Here is a 27,083-nt window from a genome sequence, read left to right on the forward strand (position 1 = left end):
CTGAAGGAACCTTTTAGTTCCTGGTAAAGTAGTTCCTGGGACTGAAAGTTCCGGGTAATTTTGGTGGAAACGCGGCTATAAATAGTAAATCCAACACTTGCACATAACTTCATCCGCAGGGACCTTTCTGCACTCTAAAATCACCGATGTGTAATAATTGTGTCTCACCGCCACCTAGTGGTCACCGAAGCAATGTTAATAATAGTTTTTTTTCCGTGCAGCTAAAATGTGCTCGCTCGCGGAAACCTGTTCTTATTTCCACATAATCATTTCTGCCGTTTCCTCCATCAATTCGTGAGCGAGCGAACAAGCGCGTCTACTCGTTTCTCTCCTAAAATTAATTACCTCCCAAGTTTCAGCAGATGGCGATACAATTATACTTGTACCAAAACGAAGAACAGAATTTAATTCGGCTGCCATTTCTACAAAGACCCAGCATGTGGCGATACGAGTCTATATATAGTGTTGTCCGTTGTCAATATTTTCATTGATCTGAAAAACGCTTAAAAAAAAAACACATTAATATGTTATCGCGTGCGTCCCTGACTGTAATACGAAACATTTGAACCCATAAAACATTTGAAATTAATAACAATCACATTGTTTTAATAACATATGCACTTTATGTTAAATGTCTTAATGCAGAAAACATTGATCCTTGCTTTGTGATAAATGTCACGATTTTTAAAATTATTATTATATTTTTTTAAAATTATAATAAAAACAGAATTTGTGCACAATGGGGGGCTAAACACGTCCAATTCCCTCTCTAATTACTGCAGTCTAACATTTACTGCAGTTTTTGTTTTTGTGTTGGGGGAGGTGCGTGGGAGTCTGGGTATAAAGTTTTCCCACAGAGGTTTTTGCGTTTGGCTCTGGGTGCTCATAGCCACAGATGGAAATTTTGTTAAGTGAATTGAATTTTTGGTGCAGTGAAATGGGGTGACATTCTACACAATGAAACCAACATGTATATGCACTTTAACCACACGTGAATTGTTTGATTAGAAATCTCAACCGGAGATACAGAGCCAAATCCAGACAAATTATGTCTTTGTCCAAAATTATGTTTTTATTTTTATGTGTCTAGGCTTTGTGATTGGATTTTTTTGTGAATTTTGCTTAAATTCAATTGTATTTGGTTTTTAGTATTTATTTTTGAAATGTGTGAGTGATAAGAATAATTTTTCTCCTTTGAGTGTTTAAATAAAGGAAAATCAAAGCACTCTCTCTCTCTTTAGTACAAGGGGTTACCAGTTCCGGTCCTGGAGGGCCAGTGTGTATGCAGGTTTTTGTTTCCACTAAGTACCCTGTCTAAATGAGCTAATTGGCCGTGTACACCAACACTGGTTCACTTCTAGATCAGATCACAGTAAAATGTTTGATGTAGGGACATGAGCGGCCTTAGGCTGTCATTCATAATCTTACCAAGAAATGGAGCTAAAATGCCAGATGGAATAAATGTTAGGGCTAATGAAGTAACTTAGACCAGAAGTTGGCATGAAAACCAGAAAGCGGCTATTGCACCCGCTCAATGTGCCACACTGACCATCACGACTCTAGGCAGTGAACATGTATTACTCATTGCACAGCTCGGACTTCCAATACTGTTACGTTCATTACAGAGTGGATGTGTGAGACAGCTGTTGAGACAGCTGTAGTATGGGATATGTGGTGTGAGACAGGTGTTACGAGATAGTTGTTGTGAGACAGGTCCTATGAGACAGGTAGTATGAGACATGTGGAATCCAGTCACAAATCACACCAGCAGGAACGGGGACATCACTGGGAATCCCTGGCACTGAGCTGCCAGCCTTTAGAGAAAATGTGTCAACTGACAAACCCTCAGGCACCAGCGCCCCCTCCAGGACCGGAGTTAAACCTGCTTTAGAGGCATTCGGATTTTTTCAAAGTATCATTCTTACCATGAGAGACTCAGGTTCGGTGGGGAGAACGGGGGAATATGCAGGACACACAGATAAAATGGGCACCACAAATTTCACAGCACAACAGGGATGGGAACTGCGATGTCAAGGTTGTCTGTGTGCATCAGAGGGAGATAACAGAAAAAGGGAGTTCACAGCTTTGTTGGTGTGAGAACATTTGCCAGCACCTTAACCTTCATGTGTGACAGAGTGTAGTCATGACAGAGGTTACTCAAGGTCAAACATCCTGGGGGAGGCGGGTGGGCACACATGCCTGGCTGTGTATGTGTGTGTGTGGTTATGTGAGGGTGTGCATATAGGAGGGGGGTTTGAATGTGCGTCTGTGGGTTGTGTATGTGTGTGGTCATGTGAGTGAGTGCATATAGGAGGGGGGTTGAATGTGTGTCTGTGGGTCGTGTGTGTGTACGAGTGAGTGAGTGAGAGAGAGAGAGAGAGGGAGAGAGAGAGAGAACTCTGGGTGCAGGTGTGTGTAAGAATGTGGCGTTAGTGGTTAATGTGTATGTGGGTATTTGTTTATTTTGACTATTTCTCTGGAACAGGCTGGTATGCAGGTCCAATTGATTCATAAAGATAGCTTTATTGTGTACACAGAGCCATTACCTGGTCCTCCATATAAAACACAGTTTTAACCTGCGGCTGTCTCTTTTTCAACCAGACAAGTCCAGATCAGAATAAAAATCCATCCGAGAATTTTCTCCCCAAATAAAAATATTTGTTTTCCCCTCACACGCACGCGATTGAGATTCTAGAGATAATGGTGCTGTACGTAGCATACAATTACGTGGCAACAGCAAGAACATTTTTTTGTTAACTATTACCAATAATTATGATCTGAAAAATCCTCGCCTCAAATTGGCTACCTGTGGTCTGGGATTCTCCAGAACCTGGACAAAAATGGTCATGTGGAATTTCTTTTTCATTCCAAGGCGCGTGCCAACGAGCTGACCACTTGTTTAGAAGGGTTGGTTGCTACATTAGTACATTTCCAATTGCATACTGTTATTAAGATATAGGCATAAAAAACAGATAAACAAACAAATAAATAAATAATCGTATTAAAGAAAAGGGTGATACATGATAATACACACACACACATTGAGGCTACTCTACCCAATGACAAATGGAACATGCGCTGAATTCTAACGAACGTGAAAAGACGTTGTTATAGCGCGTAGCGCCGACAGGGGTTGACACGGGCGGGAGTAGCCTACGTGGGGTGATGAGAAAATTAAATTCAAAAGGGGAGGACACGTCACACCGCTAATGTCTGACAGATTCGCAATTACAGATCCGTCCTTAGCCAGTCTTCAAATAGAGTTCCGAACGCGCGGGACTCTGACAGCCGCTCCTGATCACGACGGCATCACACGAGCGTAGCCTATTATTGACAGAAATCACATTAAGTGCAACTGTCATTGACCGTTTTAGATTTTAAATTCGGGAACAATATGGCAAAAGGGGAGGGAGCCGAACAGTATTCCGCTACAAGTTTACTACAAAATAAACCAAGCAGTCAAGCTGAGACGAAATCATCTGAAAAGGTAAGAATGAATTGCACATCTTGTGTTTGTGGGAAACGTATAATTCACTCCTTGGGTGAAAAGTGTGCTAACAATGTCTAGCTATCAATCGGATAATTGCCTTTCTTGTTCTTGTTAACCATGTGCGTGTTAACCACTAAAATAGCGACTGCCGGTGTGTAGCCTAGGCTTTCATGGACAATTAGCAAGCCGACTATAGCAACAAGGCGACTGTTAGCAAAATCCTTATCGTAAGACATTGCTTCTTTTTAAACGTGTTGCAGTGTTCAGTGAATATGACTAGATCCGGTTTCATCAATGTGTCTCCTAAATGAGTTGAGTTTATGCTATTTAAAACCAGACCCTTAGCCAATTGAGACAGCTGCTAGTTGGATCCACGTCATTTGGCGATTTGCCGTATTGATTGTATTTGTATGTTTGCTGGATTTCGCAGCGTTAATTACATTTCTTAAGAATTTTACTAATAATAATTTTTTTTCCATGAGAGAAATGGGAGACAGGCTCTTACTGAATAGCCCACCCCGGCTTTGTTCCGTAAAAGTGCGTGCGGGAGATGTAAGCGTCCAAATTAATTCCGTGAATTGGACATTATAACGCTACGTGTCGTTTGCACACTACCATCCGCTGTTCATGGCTGTCTGAAGTTCCTATTGGATTTGCCTTTAGAAACGCTTTATTTTCAAGCGTAGGCGAAACGGCGCACGTGTTGGGTCAGGTCAGAACAGGATGCTGAAGCGTGACTATCATACAGACGTGACAGTCTCTTAGCCTAAATGCTGCGCTATACTTAACCGATCTTTAGTGATTCTATTTATTATATTACCAAATGTACATTTTGCGGTACTTAAATTGACCACACTTATTATAAAACTTAAGTTTTTAAAAACTAGCGCATTTGCCTTGCCTAATGTATCTTAGTTAACCGCCCTTTCCCCAACCTCCCATCTGTTAAAATAAAGGAACTAAATCTAGTGGTTATTGAATGAATTAGTCATCAGATCTCACATTATTTAAGGCTGTATAAAATCCTCTGTTGGCGCACGTTGTCGGGACAACGCTTGGCATCGTCAGCGGAGGTAGCCTTTCTACGGCGTTTAAAACCTTTCCAGCCGTGCGTACAGTGGCAGGTGTTTGAGGCGTTAAGAGCGGTGCTCCCGCGTCACTGTTCCGTGAAGCGGTTGCTGGTGGTGCGGACAGACTCCTGGGCTTTCTGCTTGCTTCAAACGGTGTGAATCAGTCACATGACCTGGCTCGCGCAGGATTTCTGGCATTGTAGCCGATGCTCTTATCCAGTGTGACTTACTAGAAATTCTGCATTTTTACGCAGTATGTCTTTATAGAGTGGTGCTTATACTGAGGAAACCTGGGATAAGTACCTTGCTCAAGGGCACAGCAGCAGTGACCTGGACATCAAAACTGCAACCTTTAGGTTACAACCCAGCTCCCTACCCACTACACTGCACTACTGCCCACCGTCTTGTAGTGATTGTGCTTGTTGCCTTTGTTGTAAACTTGCTGTGTTTAACCCTAAGATAAGGTTAAACACAGCATGTTTTTTAACCTTATCTTAGGTTAAAAACAGACCTTAGGTAAAGGTCTAAGATAAGAAATGTGTTCTTGAATGAATTAATGAATGAATAGAATATTCGTAAGTTAACCAAACATTCCAATGCGTGATTGTATCAATCGCCTCTGGTGATTGAAAGCAGTGGAGTTCTAGAACAATGACTTGGAATTTTTAACCTACTCTTCGAAGAGTTGAGGGTAGTCGTGGTTAGCCGGTGTGTGCCCTGTGCCCTGATCTGTGCATGCTGGAGTAGGTGCATGGACAGGACGGCCCCTTCACTGTGCCGCCTGTTCTGTGCGTTTGCTCGATGGGATTTCCCTGACTGTTGCACCTCGGCCTGCTGCTTTGGGTACGCTTCACCGACGGATGTAGGACATGCAAAGCCGCAAAGGTGCGATGCAGGTGGGCCTGGAGACTTAAACTGAACCTTGGCTCACCTAGTACTGAACACTCCATGTAGGTTTATTAGCCCTAAACATGCTTGATCTAAGACCATACCCCCCCCTAAGCAGTTTGCTTTCAAAAATTGTACATTCTCCCCCTTATTCCCTCTTGTCAGCTATTATGGCGTCCAGCTTTATGTTCGTCTTCATCACAGGGGACCGCAGTGTCTGCAGGTTTTGAGGTTTCCTTTCCATTAGCTGCTAGTTCAGGCCTTGAGAACAAGCTGTGCAGATTCTTTGGCCAATCAGTGTCCTAAATGAACCACTGGTGCTGAGAACACCCCGAAAACCTGCAGACTCTGTAGCCCTCCAGGACTGGAGTTAAACCCGCAGACCCTGCGGCACCTCCAGGACTGGAGTTAAACCAGCAGACACTGCGGCCTTCCAGGACTGGAGTTAAACCAGCAGACACTGTGGCCCTCCAGGACTGGAGTTAAACCAGCAGACACTGCGGCCCTCCAGGACTGGAGTTAAACCCGCAGACACTGCGGCCCTCCAGGACTGGAGTTAAACCAGCAGACACTGCGGCTCTCCAGGACTGGAGTTAAACCCGCAGGCACTGCGGCCCTCCAGGACTGGAGTTAAACCCGCAGGCACCGCGGCCCTCCAGGACTGGAGTTAAACCTGCAGACTCTGCGGCCTTTCAGGACTGGAGTTAAACCAGCAGACACTGCGGCACTCCAGGACTGGAGTTAAACCTGCAGACCCTGTGGCACTCCAGGACTGGAGTTTGACACCTGTGCCCTAGGTAACATAAGGCTGACCCTGAGGCCTATTTTCGGGAAGAGCCTTGAGCTCCTGTATGTATAACCAAAACAGACTGGTCTGGGGGGGGTGGGCCTTGACGAAATTCAGCACACTGGCCCCTCCAGGTTCCTGGGGGCTGGGCGTGGCGCTAACAACGTATAAAACCATTCATGCCACGAAAACTGCATCTAACTTTGCTGTAAGATTACGCATCGACTGCTTCTATTGGCTATGACCCTGAGAGACAGCATGAGCGCTCTGTTGCCTAAACCTGTGAGTTTCCAACTTGAGTTTGTCGCTGTGAATGAGAGGGTCTGCTAAAAGCGAGCTGTTGAACAAAAGTTAATTTAAGACAGGCCCGGCTAAATGCACCTGCTGCTGACTGAACACACAACAGGCCACTTCCGCATATCAGGGCCTGCAAATGAGGCTCTTAGGCCGCGTGCGGTTTAATTTCAGAAGATTTCACAGTTGTATATATAGATCTCTTACACCACGCCACTGGGGGTCGGGAGGGGTGGGGGGATGGGGGTAGGTCTGCAGGCCTGGCCTGGTAGCCTCCTTGTTATCACAGACAGAGAGACCTCTAAGGACGGTCATCGCCCTTGGATTTGGGTGGAGTGTTTTCAGCAGGTGACAGCGCCCCCCCCCCCCTCCCTTTCGGAGCAGAGTCGGCAAAGGTGTGCTCGCAAACCATCGCCCCCCCCCACCCCCCACCCCCAAACACGTCTGGACTGTTATAAATTCAAAGCTCAGGAATGAAAATTCAGCAGCGTTGCTCCAAGGCAGATGGGAACAGGGCGTGCCACCCAAAGGAAAAAAAAAAAAAAAAAAACCAAGACAAAAAAGAAACGTGTGTGTCAGTGTGACTCCTGGCCCTATGGCCATTTAAGATGCTCTCTTCAGAGTTTGGGTGAGGGGGTTCGGGCGGGGGGAGGGGGAGGGGAGGGGAGGTCTGGGGCTGGGAACGAACAGAATGTGAATCTCGCAGAGAAGCAGAGAGAGAAGCAGTCAGAGTGGCTCATATTTTTCCAAAAGCTCGGTCGTGCAGTGCTGGAAAGCTGCTTGTTACAACGACTTCCTCCAGTATTGGAAGGGGGAGGGGGACACGTGTGCCATTCAGAGCACACCCCCATCATATGCCTGTGCTCAAATAACCGGTCTGTTGGTCCTGGGAGCCAACATTTGGGCAGCGGCTGTTGTCTGGTTCCTTGGCGGGACATTTGGCGTGCATATCGAATCGATAGTGCCAGCTTGAGCAGTGAACTCTCTCTCTCTCCCTCTCCCTCTCCCGTTCTCTCTCCCTCCTTCCCTCTCGCTCTCTCTCTATCTCTCCCTCTCCCTCTCCCTCCCTCTCTCTCTCTCTCTCCCTCCCTCCCTCTCGCTCTCGCTCTCTCTCTCCCTCTCTCTCTCTGAAAGACTGAGGGTTGGGGGGGTCCCCACAGTTTAATATGCATGTTGAAACACATTCAACATGCCAGGGCTACTGCGTACATTGATTTAAAGTGCTGTATTACGTGACTATACTATGAAACAGACACAGTCAGGAGCAGGGATAGCTCCAGCCTTTCTGCTGACCTTTCTGCCGAGATGGCGAACGTGGATGGGGATGGGGATGGGAGGGGGGGTATTGGTAGGTAGGGATTGTGAATTCAGCGGTGGTGTGGCGGGGGGGGTTCCTTGAATAACGGATGATGCCCCACCACAGAAGGATGGCACAGTTAGCCACAGCATATGTCACCCGTGGCTAGAGAATATGGGGAAGTGGTGTGAGAGGGTAAAATTTAAACGTGTCCAGTCTCTTTGGAGACCCAAGTGTGTGTGTCTCTCGATTCTCTGAACCCAGGACTGTAGGCGTTTAATTCGGAATGAAACACGAGGACGAACGTTATACGGTTCAGGCGCGTTTGGGCAGCACTAAATGCTTTACATTACATTACAGGCATTTAGCAGACGCTCTTATCCAGAGCGACGTACAACAAGTGCATTAGTTAAAGGTGCAGAGGTGCAAAAGAAACACACGAGTGAAGTAAAGATCGTAGTGCCCGCATGTGACCACATAGATCAGGACTCCAACCCTGTAGGATAACCTGTTCAGCAAACAAACAAACAATCCTGCCTAGTACGAACTAGCACTGAAATCACATTTGCCTAATCAGAATCTGACAAAAACAATCCTGCCAAATACAAAAACTGACGTGATCACATTAGCCTAACCAGGTACATTGAGCTAAACTGTAGGCTAGGGAGGGGTGGGGAGAGGTGCAGCCTGAAGAGATGAGTCTTTAGTCTGCGTTTGAAGGTAGTCAGATTCTCTGCTGTTCTGACTGCTTTAAGTGCGGTGATGTTGGTCACAGGCGTTTCACCTGTCCACATAAACAGCGGGCACAGGTGCACCCCCCCACCCCCTGTCCCCCCCACTGACCCTGGTGAGGGGACGAGCGTGCAGGGGGAACAGGGGAAGTACAGGTTTCCTCCGCTATTAACGTAACATAACATAACGTAAGACGAGAACAGGCCATTCAGCCCAACACTGCTCGTCTATTCCTACCACTAAACTGTACTTAATGCTTAGTTACCTAAAAGCTAGATAGTATCTAACACTGTATCAAGCTGTGTTTCTGCCTCCACTACATGTCCAGGCAAGCTATTCCACACATTGACCACTCTCTGTGTGAAAAAATATTTCCTAATGTCTGTGTGAAATTTACCCTTTACCAGTTTCCATTTATGCCCTTTCGTTTTGCTAACCGAACTCAACTGGAATACTTTCCTGTAGTTCACTTTGTTAATCCCTTTAATCAATTTAAAAGCCTTGATCAAATGTCCCCTAAGTCTTCTTTTACTAAGCTTGAAAAGTCCAAGCATCTCAAGCCTTTCCTCATAGCACTTTTATACCCGGAATCAATCTGGGTGCCCGTCTTTGGACCTTTTCCAGTGCCTCTATATCTCTCTTGTAGTACGGTACCCAGAACTGCACACAATACTCTAAGTGTGGTCTGACAAGGGTATTGTATAGGGTGAGTATGATCTCCTTAGATTTATACTCAATACTCCTGGCTATGTATCCCAGCATCCTGTTGGCTTTTTTTTTTTTTACTGCTACAGCACATTGACCAGACCCTGATAGGCTTTGATCAACTATTATTCCCAAGTCTTTTTCTACATGTGCACAATCTAATTTTGTACAACCCATCAAGTAATCCTGCCCTATGTTTTTATTCCCCACATGTAGAACTTTACATTTAGTTATCTCTCTCACTCTCACTCTCGCACAGTGGGTCACATGGGAGCTGTTGTGGTACATTAGCTGGTACCGCCGGGCCCCAAGCCCCCCCCCCCGCCTCCTCTCAGAATCGAGAGGGGACAGATTTGAGATCTGGCTCATTAGCGGGCTGTGGGGAAATGGCCGTTACTTAACAGCAAATGGAGAAAAAACAAAAGTTGTAAATTTCTGCATTCCACTCTTTGTAAATCTGTAGCTAAGAAAAGCCGGAGTTATTATTCCGAACTTGGGTTAACCCTTGGAGGGCCTGGCCAAGCAGGTGCCTGTCAGCAATTCTGCATCCAATTGGATAAGGGTGGGGTGGGCGTGGTCACTGCTGACTTTGATGACCGCCCACCGAGATCTCAGGCTAGCTCTGGAATGTTAAATTGCCCCAACATCCCATTGCCAGAGCCAATCGTGGCCTTTGAGGTGGGTGGAGCATTGTTGTTAACAGGGGAAAAAAATAAATAAATCTTAAAACAATAACATCTTTGATTTTCCACTAGCAGTCTTGAACAGCTCCAAGGTTTTAAGAGAGCAAGCCGGATTAACAACATATCAGACAGGGGCATTTGTATGCCAATTGTCTTAATTGCAACAAGTTTCTCAAAGCAACTCTCTGACCTGGATACGGCTGAGGCCAAACTTGACTCTGCCTCCCACCTTGACACCCCCCCCAATCTTATCAATCTTAAGTGTTTTTGCTGTATATTCATTTCGACTTCTTGGAAAAGACATTCCTGTAGTGTGCAGTATGGCTGTATGGTCTCGGTCTAATATGGATCCTCGCTCACTCTCTGTCTGTCTGTCTGTCCGTCTGTCAGCGGCGGGACCGGAGGAAGCATCTCTCTGTGTGCAATAAGCTGTGCTACGCTATCGGCGGCGCTCCCTACCAGATCACTGGCAGCGCGCTGGGCTTCTTCCTCCAGATCTACCTGCTGGACGTGGCTCAGGTGAGTGTGCGCGCATCAAATGCTTTAGGTGAGGGAGGGGAGGGGAGGGGAGGGGCTGGACGAGGGGGGTCGACAGGGAATGTGCTTAGCATGTTCCAAACAGAATTCAGGCTCTGGGGCTCTTTCACACCATCTCCATTCATTAAGGTACCCCCCCGGCCCCCCCTTGACATTCTTTTGGCACAAGGCCAATCTACATGCTTCATTAATAACAAAATCGCTGTGGGGGTAAAAAGAAATCGCTGTGGGGCGGCAGTGCTTTGGTGTACCCGCTGACCCTGTTGGCGTGACGTTTTTGGGGGGGGGGTGCAGTTTAATGGGCATTAGCGTGTTTCCAGTTGGTCTGCTGTGAGTGGTTGTGTTGGCCCCCAGCCTCTTGCTGGGACTGTTGTTACAGGATTAACAGTCGATTACACAACACAGCGGCACAGCCACAGACCCACAATCCTCTCTGTTACTGCCGTCAGACCCACAGTCCTCTCTGTTACTGCCGTCAGACCCACAATCCTCTCTGTTACTGCCGTCAGACCCACAGTCCTCTCTGTTACTGCCGTCAGACCCACAGTCCTCTCTGTTACTGCCGTCAGACCCACAGTCCTCTCTGTTACTGCCGTCAGACCCACAGTCCTCTCTGTTACTGCCGTCAGACCCACAATCCTCTCTGTTACTGCCGTCAGACCCACAGTCCTCTCTGTTACTGCCGTCAGACCCACAGTCCTCTCTGTTACTGCCGTCAGACCCACAATCCTCTCTGTTACTGCCGTCAGACCCACAGTCCTCTCTGTTACTGCCGTCAGACCCACAGTCCTCTCTGTTACTGCCGTCAGACCCACAATCCTCTCTGTTACTGCCGTCAGACCCACAGTCCTCTCTGTTACTGCCGTCAGACCCACAATCCTCTGTGTTACTGCCGTCAGACCCACAGTCCTCTCTGTCTTCCGTCAGACCCACAATCCTCTCTGTTACTGCCGTCAGACCCACAATCCTCTCTGTTACTGCCGTTAGACCCACAGTCCTCTCTGTTACTGCCGTCAGACCCACAGTCCTCTCTGTTACTGCCGTCAGACCCACAGTCCTCTCTGTTACTGCCGTCAGACCCACAGTCCTCTCTGTTGCTGCCGTCAGACCCACAGTCCTCTCTGTTACTGCTGTCAGATCCACACCCTTACAGTGAAGGTTCTGAGTGGGGAAAAAAGCTAAGCAGCTACACGGTGCAAAAACAAAAAAGTGTGTTCACATGTTTAAAAACAACAAGGTAGGGAGAGGAGGGTTCTAAATTTGCTGCATTTCAAGATGCCAAGATGTGCTTTTACAAAGTTGCAAAAGCAGACACTGAGCAGCTTCAAAAGCATATACTGTGGCCTGTTTAAGAGTGCAAATAACTGAAAAGCACCTTATGATGGATAGTACAGAGCAGACTTCAAACGAGTCAGGATACAATACTAATAAGGTATTGGTTTACTGAATCTTTAAAATAAAAAATTTACTTTTTTTTTTGGAAGGTTATTTTTGGAAATGAATGGCGCACCTTTTCTCTTTAGTTCTTTGCAAAGCGTTTCGAGGAACGTCGGTGTGGTTTTCGCAGTGCATGCAAACGGATGTGTGCGTTGTCCCTTGAGAGTTGATCGAGGAACCGCCTTACTCAACTGCCAAAACCGGTTCTAGATGAGGTTTGGGTTCTGGCTGGATTCTGCGGTTGGTGAGCTGTGACTGACATGCTTTTCCTCTCTTCTTCCTTCTTCATCTTCCTCCCCCTCCAGTTGGACCCATTCTACGCCTCCATCATCCTGTTTGTAGGACGGGCGTGGGATGCTGTGACCGACCCAACTGTGGGGTTCCTCGTCAGCCGTACCCCCTGGACACGATGGGGGAGGATGATGCCTTGGTAGGCCCCCTGATTTTTTTTTGAGGAGGAGATCTTTCTGGAGCTTTCTGAGCCAAGTGTGGGCCAATGAGAAAGATGTATGAAGTTAGTGAACCAAGTGTGGGCCAATCAGAAAGATCCATGAAGTCAGCCTGGACACACTCATACTCTCTCTCACACACAAACACACACGCATAGCACACACACAGTGTAACATAATGGTAGGCAGTGTTGGGTAAAAGGATAGGGAACTGGTCTTGTAACCCAAAGGTTGCAGGTTCGATTTCGAGTTAGGACTTCTGTTGTACCTGAAAAAAATCCCTTCAGTAGAGGAACAGAAACAGCTCTGATACAGCAGGTCCTGCTTATAGCCTGCCTTCTGAATGGCCACTGGACATTAGAGTGGAGTCCGCTTTGCCACCCTCCTATAAGGGTTTCCAGTTCACTGTGTCTTTATTGGTTCACAATTCCCATTACAACTAAAACACATTCCTGAAGTTAAAAGTCAAAGACTGTATGCAAAATTTTAACATCAAGACATACAAGGAAAACCCATGCTTTAAATCAATATATATATATGTGTACACACACATAACATATAATACATATATTACTGTTATTGTGATTTTGTGTTTTAGGTATATGTATTGATATTTATTGATTTAAAGCATGGGTTTTGGACTAAAGGATCACTTCTTTCCAATTGCCCACCCCCCATTTCTCTCTTTCCAGGGATTAGTTTTTGCATTTACATTTTTCCAGCTAATGGCTTGAGACACCCCCGTGAATCCCCTTTCAGTTTGACTGCCGGTCCGCTGCTTATTGGGGGCGTGCCCCTTAGCCCTCAGGCTGTCAGTCATGGGGGCGTGGTGACCGTGACCACAGAGATGGGCGGGGGCCAGAAAACGGTGCTGGGCAGGAAGAAAGCGCTGACATCACAGCGAGGATACGGACAAAGGGGTGCGCGTTATTCTGGGGTTATAAACTCGCTTAAGGGCACTGACCCTGAGTCTGTGCCCCCCTAATTAAAAACTGGGGGGGGGGTGAGTATTATATAGGTCAGTTAACCCTCCCATGGCAAGAATGACCTAAATACAGAGATGGGGGTGAGAGAAACTGAGCCTTATGTTTAAATGTTTCACAGTGATTTTCATGCGATTACAGCAGAAAAAAATTCAGATTGTCTTCTTTTTCAAGTCAGTTGGAAGATACCCTACATTTGGCAACAAATTGCGGATGGAAGATATGCTGCATTTGGCAAATTGCAATTTTTTCTTTTTTAAAAGTATGCACACTGTAATGTCTCGTTATCAAATGGCAATTTATAATACATTTCATTTTTTATTACATTGAAGTCCTTCTGAGGAGTTTTTTTTTTTCTCTTTGTATTTTAAGCATCATTTGGTTCTTTTATTCAAAAGGAAAAAAAACTGGTTGTTTATTTGTGGCCATTTTAAAACATGATTAGATGTGCACTGTCGCGTCTGTTGAGATCCTCGGTGGACAGATTGGAATAGAATGGTGGGAAGATGAAGGCCTTATCTGGGGAAAGCCCCAGCTGTGGTGAATCGGAATAACAAGGCAAAAACAAAAAGTTTGTGCGCGAGTGTAAAAAAAATATAAAATAAATAACAGCCTCGGTTTGAGTCTCATGGTGAAAAGAGTCCCCAGAGTAAGAAAGAACCAGTGTGCGACCCACTACAGCCCACCAGGGACAAAAATGTGAAAACGAAACCGTTCCGTGTGAGATGTTGCATTTGAATGTGCAAAAATAAAAACCCTGCTCGGCCCGATGAAGTCTGTGGACGAAGCATGTCGCCGACAGAGTCGTTTTCTCTGGCTGGTAGTCCGTACCCCAGCACCTTATGATGTTTCTAATTACGCAAGGTTTGCTCTCGTTTTCTTTCATGAGATTCACTTACTGTTTGAGCAACCTTTTTTTTTTTTCAACCACTTCCCGTGATTTGGTTTACATTTGAATGTGCTAATGTGTGCACCAAGAAATGACAAGTAATACGACTAGTATGTTTTTCAGGACGTGCGAAGTAGGAGAAATAATTTAGAATGCTGAAGCAAATGAAAGTAGTAAATGTTAGGTAATTTAGTGAATATTTAAAGTAAAAGCGAAGGAAGACCAAAGTCATATCAGTGTCAAAATATATCAAGTATTGGAAATATATACAATGTATACATATTCATAATATAATCAATCACCCTGGATTAAACGTTTTTTTTAAAGGGCTGAGTTCATGTTTTGAAATAGAATGATTATTCAGTGAGGGGAGGGGACGGATATAGGAAAAGGATGTGGATCAGGTGAGGACTGGTACAAAGCCCGAAAAGAGGTAGGGAGGAAGTGCTCTCAGGAAGAAGGGGGGAGGGAGGGGCCCATATGTGTGTTGGCGGCATGAGAGTCAGCTCGAATTTCCATTGGTCCAGCCCACAACACACCACCTGTGGGGTCCAATCAGAGCCCAGAGGAGCGCAGCTGTGGTGCCGCATGCTGTAGAGCACGCGGAGCTTCCGTCTGGGGTTACTGCCGGTCATGTGAAGGACGAGCCTCAGGCCTGATATCAGAGAGGTCAGCGATGTGCCCCCCCCCCCCCCTTAAAGCTGTGTCAGGGTCTAACGACTCCTGCCCTGGGGACTGATGCTAACATTGCTGTCTAATCTTTGAAGGCTGTTTCCTTCACTTCTGAACCCCAAAAACCTGTAAAGTGTTAAACCTTTAAAAATTACACGGCCACACTTTCCCACACTGGTATCGTTTATTTATTATAATGTAAAAAAAAAAAAAAATGAACATAGTTTTAACTTCTTTTCAATTAAAGATTTTTAGCTTCTCATGTTCCGGTGTAGAAACAGTCGACATGATCATGTTACATGGCCATGTCGATGTGATTAACGGAGCGTTTTAACCTGGGTTGTGTTGAGTGGATGCAAGCCTTTCTCTGCACTTGCATCACTCACACACACATGTGCGCACACACACACACACACACACACACACTCACACACACATTATGTTTATGTTTAAATGGTTTGTAACTGAATTGTAACTAGGTCAAAACCAGTCAGATAAGACAGCTGTCTGAAAGCATATTTTAACTGCCACATTTTGGCAAAGTTGGCTTATGGCAATGCAGTACTTCTGTTACATTGGAAATGCAGCTGATTTGAATTTATTTGAATTGATTTTACAAACCTGATGTGGGAGAGGGAGGGAGGGAGGGAGGGAGGGAGGGAGGGAGGTGGAGATACCAACTGACTGACTGGCTGTATCTGTGCTATAGTGTACGCATGAAATTGTTCATGTCATACAGCACTTTAAATCAATAATGTATGAATAAAGTAGGCCTGACACATTGAGTGTGTGTTTACATGCATGTTAAATTATCGGAAACCCCCACCATCTCAAAAACAAAACACCCTCCCCCATGGTTTGCATAAATAACAACTGCAGTCCTTGGTCACTGTTCAGTGCTCAGAACACGGAGCACAGTATCAGTTGGAATCTAATATCTATGGTTTCCCTCCCCCAGTACAGTTGTGTTCAGCCTTTTATGATAGGTCTCTGTTTGAGGGGTAGATGATGTCACCATGGTTACATTTATCCATGCGGAGGACACTCAGATGCACCAGAGCAACTTACACTCTGCATATAATTTAGATTGCTGGCTGTTCACCGAAAAAATTTAGGTTAAGTACCTTGTTCAAGAGTATAATGGTTGTGTCCCACTTGGGAATCGAACCTGGCAGTGTTTATAGCCAATCCTTAATCATTTGTTTTTATAAATGAAATCCCCAGATGCTATAGTTATTTTTGGGGTTTCCGTGAGTACATTCACGAGCATACTTTTCAGGAAGTAAGCAAGCATTATGGTCCCATAATTATAACGCGTAGCTTTGCTTTAAAAATGAGTAGCAGCTTCACTGATGTTTTCCTTCGACAACGACATGTGAGCAAGAGCAGGTCTTGCAACACTTCCACAGTATGTTAGAAAAAGGTATTTTTCACATACTGCATGTCACATACTAAATAGTATGCAGTAAACAGTATGCTAGTACACGGGACACAATGGTAGGCTCTTATTTGGACATGGCTCTTGACTCTTTGCTTATTGCTTCTGAGGGAAAAGCTGCTCAATTTTCATTGGTTGTCAGAGAGAAGTCGCTCTCTGCTAATTGGTTCTGGGGAAAACACTTCCCTTTGCATGTTGGTTCTGAGGACAACACTGCTATCTCTCTCCATTGGTTGTGATGGTGGGGGGGTGGGGGAACCTCTCTGCTGATTGGTTCTGTGGAAAGCGCTGCCGTTTGCTCATTGGTTGGTTGCTTTCTGGTCTGCCTTGCAGGATAGTTCTGTCCACCCCCCTGGCGGTGCTGTGCTACGTGCTGGTCTGGTACGTGCCCCCCTTCCAGCAGGGGAAGGCCGTCTGGTACCTCGTCTTCTGCTGCTTGTTCCAGTCCCTGCAGACGGTCAGTTTAACCAGAAAAAGCCGCCATTACCACCAACCTGAACACATTATAATGGGTTTTGAAATGTTATCTTAAATTATGAATCTCTTGTGAATGCCTATTACTTGTGACTGTGGTTTTGGTTTTTATAATTGTTGTTATCTTTTGTGTGCGTAGATGTGGCTATTGGGTTTTTTTGGAGTGTCATGTGGAGTGAGGTGTGACAGCTAAGTGTGGTCTCTGATGCTCACTGGTGAATCCTGTCCTCTGCTTGGCAGTGCTTCCATGTGCCCTACTCTGCCCTGACCATGTTCATCAGCTCTGAACAGAGAGAGCGAGATTCGGCCACAGCCTACCGTAAGCACCCCTAAAACCACTACTGTACACCCCACTACAGCCTACCATAAGCACCCCTAAAACAAGTACCCAACACTCTACAGCCTACTGTAAGTACCCCTAAAACCAGTACCCTACACCACACTCTTACAGTACAGAACTCATACAGTAACGCTGCCTACCGTAAGTACCCCTCATTAGACACAAAGGAGTAACCTTACTTCTGTCTGACTGGGCGTTTACTGTCATTCTCCACAGTATTAGTACCATTAATTAATTTCTCTCTCTCCCCCCTCTTTTTCTCAGGTATGACAGTCGAGGTTTTGGGCACAGTGCTTGGGACCGCGATTCAGGGACAGATTGTGGGCGGGGCTGGTTCCTCCTGTATCCCGGGAGATTTGCATGCAGTGGGCGGGGCCAATTCAACTCTGGCGCTGCTCGAACCCAAGGCCAACAACTCCCAGGTGTCTCTGCACGAAACGGTACGGGAAACGCCCGGCGCAGTGCACATGCGCTATGACGCTACCAGCTCATGGTGCGCTAGTTATGTGCCCCGAGGCGACTTGCCCACGCTAATGCTAAGTCTGTTCTGTCTCTGATGCGCAGAAACAGGCCTATCTGATCGCGTCCGGGGTGATTTGCGCGGTCTACGTCCTGTGCGCCCTCATTTTGGTCCTGGGAGTCAAGGAGAGAAAAGGTGAGTGGTGGGATGTTGGGTTCCTGAAGTGAACCTTAACCTTAGGAGACATTCAATGTACAAGAAGGTCAGAGATGAAAAATGCTACCCCCTAGTGGTCGTTTATGGATGTGCAGCACCAAATTACACTTTCAGTTACTTTTTTGTAAGTTTCTAACCCTCTCTCTCCGTTCCTCCCATCCTCTCTCTCTCCCCCCCCCGCCCCTTCCTCAGGTTCGGCGCCGCTGAAGGTGGGGCAGTCCATGTCGTTCTGCGAGGGCCTGCGGCTGGTGTTAGGCCACGCCCCCTATGCCCGGCTGGTCATGGGCTTCCTCTTCACTTCGCTGGCCTTCACCGTCAGTACCCCTCTCACCTGTCTACACCTCTGCACACCTGTCTCTATACCACACCCCTCTCACCTGTCTACACCTCTACTCTCCTGTCTCTATACCAAACCCTCTCGCCTGTCTACACCTCTACACACCTGTCTCTTTACCACACCCCTCTCACCTGTCTACACCTCTACTCTCCTGTCTCTATACCAAACCCTCTCGCCTGTCTACACCTCTACACACCTGTCTCTATACCACACCCTCTCACCTGTCTCTGTACCACACCTCTTACACCTGTCTACACCTCTACACATCTGTCTCTTTACCACTCCCCTCTCACCTGTCTCTATACCACACCTCTTACACCTGTCTACACCTCTACTCTCCTGTCTCTATACCAAACCCTCTCGCCTGTCTACACCTCTACACACCTGTCTCTATACCACACCTCTTACACCTGTCTACACCCCTACACACCTGTCTCCATACCACACCCTCTACACACCTGTCTCTAGTTTGAGTGTGTGTGTCTGTGTGAATGTGAGTATATATCTGCGAGTGTGAGTGTGTTTACGTGTGTGCGTTATTAATACTGATGTGCTGGTGGTGCTGTCTCCTGTCAGATGTTGGAGGGGAACTTGGCCCTGTTCTGCACCTACACTCTGGGCCTGAGAAATGACTTCCAGAACATTCTACTGCTCATTATGGTAAGAACCCAGCACTCTACACCCCTAACCCAATGCTCAACACCCCAAACCAGCGCTCAACACTGGAAAGCCAGCGCTCAACACTGGCAACGCAGCACTCAACACCCGCAACCCAAGCACTCAACACCCCAAACTCAGCACTCAACACCTGCATCCCAAGCACTCAACACCCCAAACTCAGCACTCAACACCTGCATCCCAAGCACTCAACACCTCAAACTCAGCACTCAACACCTGCATCCCAAGCACTCAACACCCCAAACTCAGCACTCAACACCCGCATCCCAAGTACTCAACACCCCAAACTCAGCACTCAACACCTGCATCCCAGAAGGGTGATACTTGGCAGAAGGAAACTTTCTTGGTTGTTGTGACAAGCTGCGGCTATGGAAACTGATTTTAGCCGACTTACTCTGTCTCTCTCTCTCTCTCTTTCTTTCTCTGCTCTCTCTCTGCTCTGCTCAGCCCTGCTCCACTGTGTGTTTTAGCTTTTTCCGTGCCTCGTTTTGTGCCGGTATGTGGATGCGGACGTGCTTGTGGCAGTAATAGCAGGAAGGGGGAAGGTTTTCTCAGTGATCTTGGAGAACTAACACATTTCTGAAAACTGAAAACGCGTAAGAGTGGCTGGAATTTAAAACTGGCATATCTCGTGCCTTATTTCAGACTCAGTCATGACGATGCCTGCATCACCTGATGTGAAGGGCTGGGAGGAATTAATTAGCTTTTGGAGAATACGAATCTGGGACTCTCTCCCTCCCCTCCCTTCTCTCTCTGTCTCCTCTCTGTCTCTCTCTCCCTCCCTCCTCTCTCTCTTCTCTCTCTCTCTACCTTTCTCCCTCTCCTCTCTCTGTCTCCTTACCCTCTCTTCCTCCCTCCCCTCTCTTTCTCCCCTCTCTTGCTTTCTCTCTTGTGGGCTTCTACAAAGCGAATAACGTTTTTACTCAGGATGTTTTTTTAAATATCAGTGTGTCTCACGTGGTTACATTGTAGGCCTGAGGGCAAAGGATAAATCCGTAGAGATGAGGCGGTCCGGGTTAATCCGGAGAGGAGTTTGTTGATGCGGGGGGCTTGAGTTGTGAATCTTGGATTTTCACGGATTTTCTCCAGCTGTTCACCGTCACAGACGTCACTCTATCGCAGGAGCATTAGTGCCTTTTTTTTTTTAATATTGACATCCAGAATGCAGAATAAACTGCTGAGTCAGGCGATATCGCCCGTGAGGGATGAGGTGGCCTGTGGGACTGTTTTGGTTGCCTAGCGTTTGTGCATCACAATAGGTTTAAAAACAATGCACACGCATGCTTTCCTGGTGCACTTGCACAAGCCCGTCCGTGTGTGTGTGTGTGTGTGTGTGTGTGTGTGTGTATATTTAATCTGATAAGTTTTATAAACATGGTTCTCGTGGAAAACCACATGCATGAGTACAAACACACAAACACACACACACACACTCACGGACATACAAAAGGCGGCCTTATCGTGAAATTCTCACCCTCCAGCAGACTTCTGAAAGAGTGTTTAAAATGTTGCAGACCTGCCCACACAACACACGGGTACACTTTCAGGCAATAGATTTGATTTTGGTTGTCCGGGCAACCACGCAGTTCTACACTGGACCCTGGGAAATCAGGGTTCTTTCAAACATACCCCCCCCCCCACACACACACACACACAAACTGCTGTGTGAACTGCCCTCAGCAATGGTCAGTCTCAGTAGCTGACCACACCCACATGCAGGGTCATAGGTCGTTTAGGGACTGAAACCCCTTCCCTGGCGGGGACGGGTGCCCCAATAAGAATGTGGAATTGTCCAGTGCTGAGGCCTCTTGTTCCGTTCAGCGGGTGAGAGAGAGAGGTCACGCCCTTATCGCCAAACTCTCCTTTTGTCTTTGCCCTCTGGGTTTCACCCCTTCAGTCAGCTGGAATGGGGGAAATAAAAAGCCTCAAGTGTCCCCACACTACCCTCGGATCATAGTGCTGTTTAACAGTGAGGCTCGTAACTCAGACTTCACGAGTTCAAATCCCGACTGGGGCAAAGCAGTTGCGTGTATACGTGAACAAATCGCACTGCTTCTCTTTTTAAAAAAATGTTTAAATCATGGCCCCGTGAATGAATTGTGTGTAAAAATGTAAACTGTTAAATTCTCAGTGGCTTAGGGGGACTGCTTAGTGAATGTTTACATAAATGCAAAATCTCATGCAAAGTATGCTTCATTTGTGTGCCTGTGCTGACGTGGCAGTACGTTACATTACAGGCGTTTAGCAAATGTTACATATGCTATAGTGTTGCTGAGCGGAGAAAACTCTCACCTTGTAATAACCAGGCACGACAAGGTGTATCCATATGAGAGATGTGATTTATTTCTGCAGAAATAGTACAGCGCTCACACAGGTGAGGACAAGCCTGAATGAAAGAAAGCGGGGGGGCGGTCCCTACTTTTTATAGTCAAAAAGTGTTTTACCGACATACAGCATTCTATATCCGATTGGTACACGGGTAATACATAAGCATATAGTAAAATTTAGCAGAGGAAATGATTGGTTAAATCTACTCGTATAGCATGAATACTGAATGAGCACACATGGACCGCTTAGCCTTCAACGTTACATAAATAAGCTCTGAATCCAACATAATAAATGAGTCTTTAACTAGTTGCTTTTAGAGTCGCAGGCAGCATGCCGTTAGAGTCGATTCCTCCCTGGTGTGGCAGGGGGGAGGATAAGGAGGAAGGCGAAGCTCGCACGCACACAGACACACACACACTCTCTCACACGCAGGCACACGCTCACACACACACACACACGTACGCACTCTCTCACACACACATGCGCCCACTCTCTCTCTCTCACACACACACACACACACACACACACACACACATGCAATATTTCTAACTCCTTGATGTCCTTGGGAGGTTTGGTGCCTGGAACGACAGTCCCTGCTTGGGGGCCTGCAACTTTAGTGCGGCGCATGCTTCTGGTTAAAATCACGACCCTGACCCTGACCCTAACCTTACCCCTCCCTTCAGTATCCATTCATTGCTGCTGGATGTATACTGAAGCAATGCACGCTATGCACGTTGTACCGTGCGGTGCGAGTACCTTGCCCAAGGCGCATAACAGCAGTGTCCTATCCGGGAGTCAAATCTGGTCACAAGGCCAGCTCCTCAACCAGTACACTGCGCTACCACCCTGTATCTCATAGGCGTTCGTGGGCTGGGGACCAGGCATGGGGGCAAGACACTGAAACCCGCGAATGCTAAACGAGCCGTCTGTCTTTTTTTGTCTCCCTCAGCTGTCCGCGACCCTGACCATCCCCTTCTGGCAGTGGTTCCTGACCCGATTCGGCAAGAAGACCACCGTTTACGTCGGAATCTCGGTGAGCGTCGAAATCGCCGACCCGACCGCCAAAACCGGGGGGGATGGCCGAATTCGGCGGATAAGCCGCGAGTTAGTGTTAATCTGGGGCCGCTGGGGCTCGGCCAAACGGTTTACAATCGGCTCAGGTTCCACAGCTTAGTCACATGACTGGCGTGCATGTGTGTGTGTGCGCGCGTGTGTGTATTTGTGTGTTAGTTTGTGCGTATGCGTGTATGTGTGCGTGTGTGTGCGCGCGTGTGTGTATTTGTGTGTTTGTTTGTGCGTGTGCGTATGCGTGCGTGTGTGTGTGTGTTTTGACGGTACTCTGTGTTTGTATTGCAGTGGGCAGTCCCCTTCATGATCGTGCTGTTTTGTATGAATGGTAACCTGATAGTAGCCTATGTGGCAGCCATCGGTTCCGGTGCCAGTGTGGCAGCTGCTTTCTTCCTGCCCTGGTGAGTAACCCCGCCCCTAACCCCGCCCTCCCACTGTCAATCAAACATATATACTCTACAGCACACCTACAGCCTCCCACTGTCGATCACATATATATATACTCTATAGCCCCACCCTCCCACTGTTAGTCACATATGCTGTATAGCCCCGCCTTCCTCTTGTCCGGGTGAGTAACCCCGCCTCCATCCCCGCCCTCCCACTGTCAGTCACACACATATGGCACATATGCTCAATAACCCCGCTCTTCACATGTCATCCACCAGAAACCCACCTGAAAAAGCCATGGTAACTGAGTGTCCATTCTTTCTGTCTTGTTCGTGTCTCTGTGTCCGTCTGTCTGTCTGTCCCTCCTGGGGCAGGTCGATGCTCCCGGACGTTGTGGACGATTTTAAGCTGAAGAACCCTGACTCCAGTGGCCATGAGGCCATCTTCTACTCCTTCTACGTCTTCTTCACCAAGTTCGCTTCCGGGGTGTCCTTGGGAATCTCCACCCTTAGCCTGGAGTAAGTATCTCTCTCAGAATTAACTGTGAATACAGATGATATCATGCACCAGTGTTCAGTCCACATCCTCTCTTAATTTAAGGCAGGCAGAGACATACTGAGCTGCCACCTCTATTGTGGTATCCCCTTTTACTAGAAAAATGTTTCATGTATTGGGTTCTGGTAAGTATTGGAATTGATTCATTTGGGCAGTGAATCTGGGAAAATACTGATTTCTGATTGAGAGGTACTTGGGGCAGGAAAGTGGGCCTCTGTCTCTCTCTCTCTCTCTTTCACTTCTTGCACATGCACAAACATGCTCTCCTGCAAAATCACTCATGCACATGCACTGTGCATGTGAAGTACTTTTACTCTTTCGAACGGGAAAAACTCCAAGAGAATTTTTTTTTTGTACAAATCCAAGACAATTTTCAATGATCGTGCCTCTACCTGAAATGTACGCTAATACAAATGCCATTTAATTTAAAGTCCATAATTCTGTTCAGATTATTTGTGATAGTAAATGTGTGTTTATTGTCAGTAATCTGCAGGAGTTGTATTTGACCAAGTCTGCTGATCAGCGGTGCAGAGTAATTCCATGCCTGACCCCCCTCCCCCCCGTCTCTCTCTGTCCCTCCACTCTCTCTGTGCACCCCCCCCTCCCCCCCTGCAGTTTTGCGGGGTATGTCACTCGCGGATGCTCGCAGCCTGAGGCGGTGGATTTAACCCTGCGGATGCTGGTTTCTCCCGTGCCCATCGCTCTGATCGTCATAGGGCTCCTCATATTCAGGACGTATCCCATCGACGAGGCGGCGCGTCAGGGCAACCGCAAACTGCTGCAGGAGCTGAGGTGAGGATCAAACCTGGCAACCCTGCTCACTCGCTCACTCCCCCACTCACTCACTCACTCACTAATGCAATCACCCACTCAACTATTCACCCTCACTCACTCACTCAATCACTCCCCCACTCAGCTATTCACCCTCACTCATTCACTCAATCACTCCCCCACTCAGCTATTCACCCTCACTCAGTCACTTGCTCACTCCCCCACGTGCTCACTCACGCCCGCACTCAGTCACTCACTCACTCCACATCAATCACTCCACTCAATCTCATTCACCTCCATCACTCAGCTCATCATCATCACTCACTCACAAATTCACACCCCCTATAACTCATCATTTCACTCACTTACTCATCGTCACTCAACCACACGCTCACTAATGCAATCACTTCTCACTATCCCTACTCATGATCATTTAGAACCTCACTCACATTGCACCTACTCAGTCATTCTCACTCACCACCCACTTGTCTCACTGCAGTGCCCGCAGTGTAGTAACTCCTCCTCCCTCACCGGGCACCCAATCACTCACTTACCTATTCACACTCACTCATTTGTTCTCATTCATCCAAACATTATTCACTCACTCACCCACAAATTCATTCATCCACCTATTAACTCACTCATTCACTCACTTACTCAACGGTTCACTCACTCACACGCCCGCTAATGCAACCACTTGCTCGCTCAGTCCCTTACTCATTGATTCATTTAGAAACCTCCACTCACATGTGCACACACTCAGACATTCATTCACTCATCCATTCACAGATACTGTCTCCTGCAGTGTGTTTCCCTGTCAGTGTGAGTAACTCCGCCCTTTTCCTCTCACAGGCACAGAGAGGACATGGAGGCATCATCAGACTCCAGTTTGTGAGGAACCGGGAACACAACATGGAGGGGGGGAGGGAGTGTTTTTTTTGGGGGGGGGGGGGTCATGTTGCACTGAGTGTTAAAGGAGACCAAGCTGCTGAAGAGTCTGGACACTGAACCATTCTACACAAGGAACACGGTACTGCATCTACTACTGTACTAACATGCCCTTTCTCTGAGACTACATCCTTGGTGAGAATCCACAAACTCCACTCTACAGCACCCCCTGGCGGTGCACAGTGGACTTGCCCAAAAAGATACCTTTTTCAACATAAAACTGCTCGACTTTGAAAATGAGAAATGGCTAATAGTTTTTGGGGGTTTTTTTCCCATTTAAGTTGCAGTTATTGGTGCCCGAACCCTCTCTCTGTCAATACTAATAACTGAGAAAACTCTGACTCTACCAGCATGAAGCCTGAAATTGCACTAATCACACTCCGTGCTGGGACAATCATAAGGGGGGAGTTTGGTACCAGCCCCTATTTACCGGGGTATTAATTACTTGATCTGACTTTAGCTGTACAGAGATTTAGGCATTTGGTGAAGCACTTCTCACTTTGTTTGAAGAGACTGTGTACAATCTGTGAGGTCACCTGTTTAGACCTCAGAGAAGTAACTACACTATTCCTACCTTCAGGTGGGCAGGTACGGACAACATCCGCTCAGAGCAGATAAGTTCACCTGATTTTGACGGAAGGGAGTCCTGAAAAGTTCACATGATGAAGACAGAGAGAGTCCTCCACAGGATATTGAAAGAAGCCTCTCTTTGTCGACCAAAGAGCGCCATTTTTTTTGTTCCAATTTTGTTTTGAGTTTACTTAGAAGATGAGAAGCACAAAGGTCAAGCTGGGGTTGGGGGGGGGGGGGCACAGTGTCGTCTACTTTTTTTTCCTGAAACCTCAGACTTCCTGTCGCTTAGAGAGCTGGGTCAATTTAATTTTAACTTCAGTAAATTCAAAAAAAAATTATACAAATGCCTTTAATTGAATATCATAGAACATGGTTTGCTTTTTAATTCCGGAACGATATTTCAGTTCACCTTCCTGTGTTACTGGAATTTAAATGAAACTGACCCCAAACCTGCTGGCTTACTGCGGGAGGTCTGCTGAATGCTACCAGCAGTTCACCGAGAGGAGAGTTAAGCATGGCAAACTTAAGGCATAATGGCCTCATCCAGTGTATTTACAGATGTGTTCGTTAATGTGTACGGTAATGTATTTGGAAAAATCAGTTTAAATAAAAGAGCTGGATGTTCTTTATGAGGACTCCGGGGGCATGGGCTTCACCTCCCCACACTCAGATGTGTTAGTGCACGCCCAGGTTAAAGGTCAAATATGCATCTGAAATTATTTAACCTGGATGTACAATCTAATTAAATTATTTAGCTGTGAATATTAGGTGAGCGTTAAAAAATGGATGGGTTTTTTTTTTTTGCTACTTATGTTTAAGACTTAAAGTATTTCAAATTAAGTGTTTGACCAAGGACTGGCTTGGATGGAATAACCTGTGATTGCATTTAAAACACTTCCCTGGTGGTTTGCGTACACTTTGTTGCCATCCACAAGCAAATGCATGTTTTAAATAAAGTTTAGTTGTTTGAATACATCGTAACTGAAGACTGCCAGTGAGTTTTTAAGCTCAGGCACTGGAATTGGTGAACAAAAAAAATAACATCTGAAAAGGAGCGAAGGCTCAGGGCAACCCAAAATTTATAGGTGGCTGCCAATTCTGCCAAATTCCACAAAATGGAGGGCTGACCTGAGGCTGGAGGGTGTATGCCACACATCCCCTGCTGCCTGACTGCTTCCATCATGCAATGGGTTCCCTGCGTGGTTGAGATGAGGGAAATCAACTCCCAAAAACTGTTCCCTGCGATAGATTGGCGGCCTGTCCAGGGCGTATTCCTGCCTCTTGCTCAAGTGCACGCTGGGATAGGCTCCACCCTACCCCCCCCCCCTTCCGCTACCCTGCCCAGGATAAGCGGGTATAGACAATGGATGGATGGAACTGTCAAAAACTACTGAAACAGTTCAACAGGGGGTGCTCAGTCTCTGAGAACAGACCAGCAGCCATAGAGCTCCCTGGTGTTGATGTCTAGCCATATGTTTGTATTTATTGATGTAAACTTGTAAATATGTTAAAGGTTAAAAAGTTGTGTGTACAAAATGATGGGTTGTCGCGGTTAAAACTGGGAATTAAAGTTATTGAGTTGTACTTGAAATTAATC

At 46.7% G+C, this 27,083-nt stretch overlaps 1 protein-coding gene across 1 annotated transcript; it reads left to right on the forward strand.

Annotated features, from left to right (window-relative positions):
* The first annotated feature begins 3,167 nt into the window (after positions 1–3,167).
* On the forward strand, positions 3,168–27,077 carry LOC135235330 (sodium-dependent lysophosphatidylcholine symporter 1-B-like). Its single transcript, XM_064300724.1, has 14 exons — positions 3,168–3,487; positions 10,337–10,465; positions 12,226–12,350; positions 16,685–16,808; positions 17,066–17,144; positions 17,430–17,605; positions 17,730–17,820; positions 18,034–18,155; positions 18,755–18,838; positions 22,134–22,217; positions 22,541–22,653; positions 23,014–23,157; positions 23,810–23,986; positions 24,818–27,077. The coding sequence occupies exons 1-14, from the start codon at positions 3,395–3,397 to the stop codon at positions 24,858–24,860; spliced, it is 1,584 nt and encodes a 527-aa protein (XP_064156794.1). The 5' UTR covers positions 3,168–3,394; the 3' UTR covers positions 24,861–27,077.
* The last annotated feature ends 6 nt before the right edge of the window (positions 27,078–27,083 follow it).

This window comes from Anguilla rostrata, chromosome 1, assembly GCF_018555375.3.
Source record: "Anguilla rostrata isolate EN2019 chromosome 1, ASM1855537v3, whole genome shotgun sequence".
Taxonomy (NCBI): domain Eukaryota; kingdom Metazoa; phylum Chordata; class Actinopteri; order Anguilliformes; family Anguillidae; genus Anguilla; species Anguilla rostrata.

Coding starts and splice junctions, on each gene's coding strand:
- LOC135235330 (XM_064300724.1), top strand. CDS start 3,395: ATGGCAAAAGGGGAGGGAGCCGAACAGTATTCCGCTACAAGTTTACTA. Junction 3,488..10,336: donor AGACGAAATCATCTGAAAAG/GTAAGAATGAAT, acceptor TCCGTCTGTCAG/CGGCGGGACCGGAGGAAGCA. Junction 12,351..16,684: donor TGGGGGAGGATGATGCCTTG/GTAGGCCCCCTG, acceptor TCTGCCTTGCAG/GATAGTTCTGTCCACCCCCC.